This window comes from Psammomys obesus, unplaced genomic scaffold (genome assembly GCF_907164565.1).
Source record: "Psammomys obesus unplaced genomic scaffold, mPsaObe1.curated_primary_1811, whole genome shotgun sequence".
NCBI classification, from domain to species: domain Eukaryota; kingdom Metazoa; phylum Chordata; class Mammalia; order Rodentia; family Muridae; genus Psammomys; species Psammomys obesus.
Genome location: NW_026594152.1, coordinates 1,073,271 through 1,080,768, shown reverse-complemented (window position 1 = coordinate 1,080,768; position 7,498 = coordinate 1,073,271). Strand labels below are relative to the sequence as shown.

Below are 7,498 nucleotides of genomic sequence, written 5' to 3'. Positions count from 1 at the left end.
ATTTTGGGAGATGGGCAGAATGGAAGAGATGTCCCTTTGAGCTCCAGCCAGATGGACAGCAAGGCCAGGGAGAGCTGTCTGTCTATAGTTAGAGGTTGCTTTCCTGAGGCACGCTGCCCTGTGATAACTCTTCATCTTTTCATGCCAAGATCAGTGGAGGCACAGCAAGCACTTGCCCACAACTGTCACTGTCCCCAAGTGTTTGGAAGAGAGTAGCAAGGATATCCCTGGCTGGAGAAGAAGGCTTAACAGGTACCCTCTTCTGGCCTGGTAACGGGATGGACACCCAAGAAGGGGTTTGCAGAGACCTAGTGGGTTTAGCACGAGACACTAGGTAAAGTTGCTGAGAACCCTCCAGGAGCACAGTGGCCGGCTGGCCATGGGTGAGTGTTTAATGTGAGGCAAAGTCAGTCCACAATACAAAAATCCAAAAGCCACATTCAGTTCCCACCTGGCTCCTGGGAAAAGAAGCAGCAGCGGGTTTGCTTTGCCTGCAGGGGATGAGGAGGAGCAGGGGAAGCCAGAGAAAGGGGAGAGGGAAGCAGGCGGCAGAGGCCCGCTCCCCATCCTGGAGCCACCTTCGCCTCCTGCCGGTGTCCTCTGTCTGTGTCATCCCCTGCCTGTGTGGTCTGGCCCTCAAAGGTCAGGCAGTGCTGCCTCATTTCTCCTTCTTCTCTAGATTCTTCACTGCTGGCGCCTCTGCTGACCCCTCTTTGGATTCAGTCGTAACTGCCGGATCTTTAGGGTTTGACTCCTCGTAGCTGACCAGAAAACAAAGGAGCACACTTGGAGGACGCTGAGGGCAGAGTCTTTGCTGTCCCCTCTCCTTGCAGTTCCAGGGAATGACAGGGTCGCTGTGTCTCAGGCCTAGCCTCTGCCAGTATCTCACCCCAACCCTCTGTGTGTCCTCATGGGCACCCTGCTTGGCTTCTCCTATGCCCCATGCTGCCAAGGGGCTTCAAGGGCAGCGGTGAACAGGAAAGGCTGGCTTGGACTTGGGTGGATCAACTTTAAGCTTTTTTAACCTTCTGCTGGACAGCAGAAGGGAGTGGTGGGGATGAAACTCTGGGAGACAAGCTGTCTCCTGGGGGCACATGGCAGAGTTAACAGCTCTGCCCTGAGCGGGGACTGTTCTGGTGTGCAGCACAGTGCCACTCTTTAGAGTGGACATGCTAGCTCTTATCAGGGGTTCTGCTTACTGAGCAATGTGCCCATTCAAGCACAATGCATAGTTCCTGGCTGGTTAGGCTGGCAGCAGGTGCCTGCTTGACGAATAAAGGAGCACAGAGGAGAAGGTGGTGTGTCTAGAGTCACACACATAAGCAAGCAGTCTAGGCATCAGCTACAGTCTGACAGGGCCGCTCGTGCCCATCTCACATGACTCACCATTGCAGGTGAGTGCCCCAAGGTTATGAGCTATCTGCTTGCCTGAGGGCTGGGCATCAAGTGCTGATGGTTGTGAAGAGCCACCTCCTGCCACCAGCCCCAGTGACACGCACTGACTTTACACTAGGGCTGGAATGTCTGCCCTACCTTAGGCCCAGGACAGTGGGGGAGTGGGCAGGTAGGCACCAGCCGGGCATTACATAGCGCTGGGATTCTGCGGGCGCCGGCGACGAGGGCCAGCTAGCTTCTGCTGCATGGAGTCGGCCAGGCTGGCAGGGGAGCCCGAGACTGTGGGAAAGTGAGTGAGCCTCGGTGTATGAGGCAGGATTACGGCCGAGGACTCGTAGCTGTGTAAGAGACAGACAGAGAAGATAGAACAAGGAGATAGAGAGGAGCAGGTCAGGGACGGACAGAGACGTCCTTCCCAAAGCGTAGGCAGCACCACTGTCTTGGTTACCTGGCTGGCACTTACACTTGCTGTGTGTAAAGCAGCCTGCATTGTTTTGCGGGCAGACGCTCTGCTGCAAAGTGCACCACACGGACAACAGAGGAGGGTGTGGTAGGCTGGGTTGAGCGTGCTGCCAAACCAGTGTCTTTAATATATGCTGTTCTGCAACACACCAAGTGTCAGGGTGCAGCTCAGCAGGAGAGCACATGCTTAGCCTAAGGGAGGCCCTGGGTTTGAACCTTGGCCTCTAGCACAGTGCCACACAGGAAAAGCACTGAAGTACAGAGAAGATGCTGGAGAATGACACCTGTCAGTGTCGATGTCTCTGAAGGTCTGTAAGAACTGGTCTCTCCAGTAGGCCAGGATGACAGCCTCCCTTCTCACAGGTGTGTATGTGTGTGTGTGTGTGTGTGTGTGTGTGTGTGTGTGTGTATGTGTGTGTGTCATGGTGCTTTCGAGGTCAGAAGATAACTTATGGGATTTGGCGTGCACAACAGTGTGTGTGTAGGCACCGAGTACAAGTGCCCATGGAGGTTTCAGATCCCATCTAGGGATGGTGTGAGCTGCCCAGTGTGGGTGCTGGGAACCAAATTAGAGTCCTCCCAGAGAACAGTGGACACTCTTAACTGGGGAGGCAATGCTCTAGCACCAGAATGGAATTTAGAACCATGTAAATGTATACTATTCAAGAATGAAGCAGCGAATTAGTTTTTCCAAAGGGGAGTGGCAGGGAAAGAAAACAAAGCAAAAGATCAGGTTGAAAATGGGATTGAGGACAGAAGAAAGACTGCTTGCTTTCTTGCTTTTCCCTAAGGACCTTCCGGGTATCATGGAGCTTACACAGAAGAGCACTAAGGGAAACCAGGTCTCCGTGAGGGGAAGGAGGCTCCTCTGCCCTGGCTGGGTGCTGAGAACTCAAACCGCTGAGGATACAGGGGACTGGTCTGGAAGTCTCTCCAAACATGGGTGCACAGAGGAAGGCATGGGAGATGCTGACCTCAAGGATCAGCTGCCATGCCAGAAGACGGGGCTGGGCGGGCTTCCAATGGGCAGGACAAGCCAGGAGCTGGGGATTCCAGGCAGCACAGACGTGGGGAAGGGTGAGTCATCTGTTGCCCTGAGGCAGCCAGGTGCACAGGAGGCCCTGGCAGGCACCTGGGGGACAACTTGAGGCCAAGCGGGTGGAGTTGGGTGAAGGCCCCCGAGTGGGCAGCTTTAATAGTAGCTGGCAGCTATTTCTAGGTCTCTGGCAGACAGGGTTGGTGGTGCCTGGGAGCAGACACCTGCTGGGAGTCATGCAGGCCCTGGCGTAGGGGTTGGGCTGTGCACAAGGTGTGGCAGATAGGGCAGTGGCTGTGGGGAAGAGGGGGTGTGTATGAGAAAAGAGCAGGCTGTAGGTTACGGCTTCAGAGGCAGCTAGGCAGGAATGGACATATGGTTTCTTGCTGAGGGTGCATCCTCATCCTATTACAGGCAAACTGATGCTGGAGGTGGGGGAAGACATCAAGTCACCGGGCGGCAGAGCTAGCCAGTGACCCACAGCCCTGGAGAGAACCCCCACCAGCCATTCCTTTAAGACACAGTAGGTATGTAGCTGTCCTGCACTAGACTTCCCCTGGCTCCAGGGAAGGTCCCACTGGTGACCACAGGCCAGACACCTCGTCATGGGCAGATGGTGGGAATGCTCCCTTGGAGACAATGCTCATGTGATCTGGCAGGCTGTGTGCAGGTGTGCTAGGGCCCTTCTTAATGTCTGCTCCACCCCGCCTTACCTGAACATTTCTGCCACTTCTCCCTTGGCCAGTGCCACCAGGACAGGAAAGCCGATACATGCAGGGACCAAGTACAAGAGAGCCGGCTAGAAGAAGACAGAAACTGGTAAGGCAAGGCACCAACTCAGGACCACACCCAGCACCCTAACCGTCTTCTGGACTGGACTGAGGGATAGCTCAGACCCAGGCTTTCAGAGTGAGTCAGTGGCTGAGCCTAAACACTAGAGTCGCAGACCAGGGCTCCTTCTCCCTGGGAGAGAAAGCATACACTGTAAGAAATTGGACGTATTGCTTCAAAGCTCTCCAGAAACCTGCCTGGCAGCGTCTGAATCCCAGACACCAGTCCAATGCTGCTACTTCTCAGGCTGGCTTTCTTCCTATAAGCCTGAAGCCTGCAGCCTAGGCTGGGGCATCTGGGAGACACTGCATACGTGGCTGCAGCCAGTGTTAATACAGACTCCTGCTCACTGGTTTTCATACTCGTGCTCTGCCCACCCCTTCTCCGACTCCCAAGTCTGCTAAGGCTCCTGGGCTGGAGAGAAAAGGAAGAATCTTCAAGGCACGAGGTTTTTGCTGGTGTTCCAGCCTACCTCCATGGCTGTTACCACCCTCTTTGGGGACAGAGAGAGCTAATGTTCTAGAGGAACCAGCCCAGGTCTCAGGTCTAAGAGTTGACTCCAGGATGGAGTCATTCCTGGCCTTTTTCCTCTGAAAGGTGGACGTCACACCACTGCTGCTGGATACTCCGAAGCCCCCAGCAATGCCATTGGCCTGAAGGCCCCATGGGATGTAACCCTTGTCACCTCCTCCAGTCTCACCTGACCTACTTTGCTCTGGCCACAGCCCCAGCCAGTACCTTGGCATGTGCCCTTTGAGCTGCCTCGGTTGCTCTTCCTCCCTCTGCCTAGTTCCTCCTCCTTAGACCTTATCTCTGTGGAGAAGCCTCCACTTGCATGGCATCAGGTCCCTGGCAGTGTGGAAGTAACCGTCCTAGGCAGAATGGAATCTCTATCGTCTGCTGGGTTGTTGACTTGGAAGGAGCAAGTATCTGCGTCTGTTTAGTCTGTGTGCCTGGCATCCAGAAGGCCTGGGGGGATGGATGTACTAGTGGCTTCTTAGCCATGCTCATTTAGTTGAGAGGTCTTAGAGATGAATGGGATTAAGAGTAAAGGAACATCATTCTCAGTATAAAGCCAAGCACAAGTCTCTCCCCTGCATCTGAGGATGAGCTTCAAGGAACCATTTCTTGGCCCTGGTCTGGGTGGGCAGTGAACCACAAGACTTTATATTGATCACCCTACAATCTAGCATAAGACCTGAGCAGCTCTAAAGATGGTGTTCTTGAGGCTCAGAGAAGGGGAATGACTTTTCCAAGGTCACACAGGGTGTGTGAGGCCAAGATGGGATGGGACCTGAGGAGCTGGGCTTCTTTCACTGGCACTGGGTCCTTGCTGTGGACCCAAGTTTGAGAAGCAGCTAGAGGTACGCTAAGCCCTAAAAGAACTCATGAGAAACAAGACACAAGAAATGCCATAAGCTTTCAGGTCACAAAACCAGGAACATGGGCAGGGGTCCAACTCAGTGGCAGAGCGCTCACCTAAGTTAGGCAATGCTGGGGTTGGATTCCCAGCACTGTAGCAGGTGGGGTGGGTGGGGAGGCTAGAGAAATAATAAAGTGCCCTGAATCTAGAAAGAAAGTCCAAGTCTACAGGAGAACTTGCCTCAAAACAAAACAAAAAAACAACCAATCAAACACATACTTAAACCCAGGCTGGCTGTGGTGGTGGACACCTTTAATCCAAGCATTTGGGAAGCAGAGGTGGGCAGACCTCATGAATGATGGGCTACTTTTACACAGCAAGTTCCAGGCTAGTCAGGGAAATACAATGAGACCCTGTCTCAAACCACCACCAACCAAACCCAACCAAACCACATAGGCCCCTATAAACAGGAAATAACATGAGCAGAAGCAGGAATGGAAGATCAAACTCAAACATTAAAATTTAATTTGTGGGTGGGGGGCTGGTGGGAGCGGGGAGAATGCACACTCCTCTCGTAGAAGACCCAAGTTTGGTTCTGTTGGCTCACAACAGCCTATAACTCCAGCTCTAGGGAATCTGACACCCTCTGCTGGCTTCTGCAGGCACCTACTATCAAGTATACAAACCCAACACTTTCATAGTAATAAACTAAAAACAAGTAGATGAGCAAACTGGAGACCTGAGGATGCAGAAAGGGCTGGTAAGGATTCAGAGCCAGGGCCTTCTATAACCCAGTGCATTCTCTTGTCCAAGACAATCTTGGACAGAATGTAGGACTTGGACTTGGAGAGGATGTGTACTTTACTCTTTCCCTGTGGCCTCAGGTGCATGTGAAAGGTTCCTTAAAGAGAGAGCAACTTTGCTATTATCAGAGGGATACAAGCTTGCCTTCTTTTCTTTCTGCTCAATGCATCTGGGGAACTCTTCAATGAGAGTGTGAAAGAGAAAGAGAGATGTATCGTTCAGGGCAGTGAGCTAGCCGCCAGGGATTTTTGAGGCAGCTTTTCATATATGTAACCCAGGTTCACCTGAATTAGTTGGGTAGCTGAGAACGACTTTGAACTCCTGTTCCTCCTGCTTCTACCTCCTCCGTGCTGGGATCATAGGCATGTACCACCTTCCTGGCTGGGAAGTTTTTTTTTTTTTTTTTTTTTTTTAAAGGCTAAAAGTGGGGGCTGGAGAGATGGCTCAATGGTTAAGAGCACTGAGTTCTCGTCCAAAGGATCCAGGTTCAATTCCCAGCACCCACACGGCAGTTCACAACTGTCTGTAACTTCAAGCTTTGATACCCTCACACAGACATACATGCAGGCAAAACACCAATGCAAATAAAATAAAAATAAATTATTAAAAAAAAAAAAGTCTAAGCCTCTTCTCCTTCAGGGAAACACCAAATGGTGGATGATGCCGGTACAGTGGGAGGGCCTGAGGACCTGGGGTCCCAGGATTAGGAGACCTCGTGGCTTCTGCAGAGGATTTGGTAGCCCAGGCCATGGTCAAGGCTGCGGGACTTGTGGAGGTAAAAGGTGAAGACAAGGAGTGGATCCCTGTCACCAAGCTGGGCTGCCTCATTAAGAAGATGAAGATAGAGAGGAGGCGGCCTACTACCTGTTCTCCCTGCCCGTTAAGGGACCCAAGGTTACTGACTCTTTCCTGGGTGCATCCCTAAAGTACAAGGTTCTAAAGATCGTGCCAGTGCAGAAGCAGACACGGGCTGGCCAGCGGACCAGGTTCAAGGCTTTTGTCGCTGTTGGGAACTACAATGGTCATGTTGGTCTTGGTATTAAGTACTCCAAGGAGGTAGCCACTGCCATCTGAGGAGCCATCATCTTGGCCAAGCTTTCCATAAACCTGGTGCAGAAAGGCTACTGGGGCACTAGATTGGCAAGCCCCACACTGGTCCATGCAAGGTGACACGCTGTTGTGGCCCCTCTGTTTTGGTGCGTCTTATCCCTGCTCCCAGAGGCACTGGCATGGTCTCTGCCCCTGTGCCCAAGACGCTACTGATGATGGCTGGTACTGATGACTGCTACACATCAGCCAGGGGCTGCACTGCCACCCAGGGCAACTTTGTCAAGGCCACCTTTGATGCCATCACCAAGGCCTACAGCTACCTGACCCCCGACCTCTAGAAACAGATGGTGTTCACCAAGTTTCCTTATCAGGAATTCACTGATCATTTTGTGAAAATCCACACCAGTCTCTCTGTTCAGAGGACACAGGCGCCAGCTGTGGCTACCATACGAGGGTTTTTTTATACAAGAAAAATAAAGTGAATTAAGTTTGTTAAAAAAAAAAAAAAAAAGGCTAAGTGAACTGAAGGGCACATAGGGGGACTTCTACCTAGTGCA

General features: G+C 52.3%; 1 protein-coding gene across 4 annotated transcripts in view; it reads right to left on the bottom strand.

The window, feature by feature from the left end:
• Positions 1–355: 355 nt before the first annotated feature.
• The window catches only part of Hm13 (histocompatibility minor 13), a 38,082-nt gene continuing 30,939 nt past the window's right edge, over positions 356–7,498 (bottom strand). The window contains exons 11-13 of one of the 4 annotated variants that reach the window (XM_055617964.1): positions 3,607–3,692; positions 1,587–1,733; positions 356–761 (exon numbers count right to left, since the gene is read on the bottom strand). In XM_055617964.1, the coding sequence (XP_055473939.1) occupies positions 659–761; positions 1,587–1,733; positions 3,607–3,692 (336 nt within the window). In that variant the 3' untranslated portion in view covers positions 356–658. Of the gene's footprint in view, positions 762–1,533; positions 1,734–3,148; positions 3,319–3,606; positions 3,693–7,498 lie in introns of those variants that run through there. The other 3 variants (XM_055617961.1, XM_055617962.1, XM_055617963.1) reach the window with 3 other exon arrangements.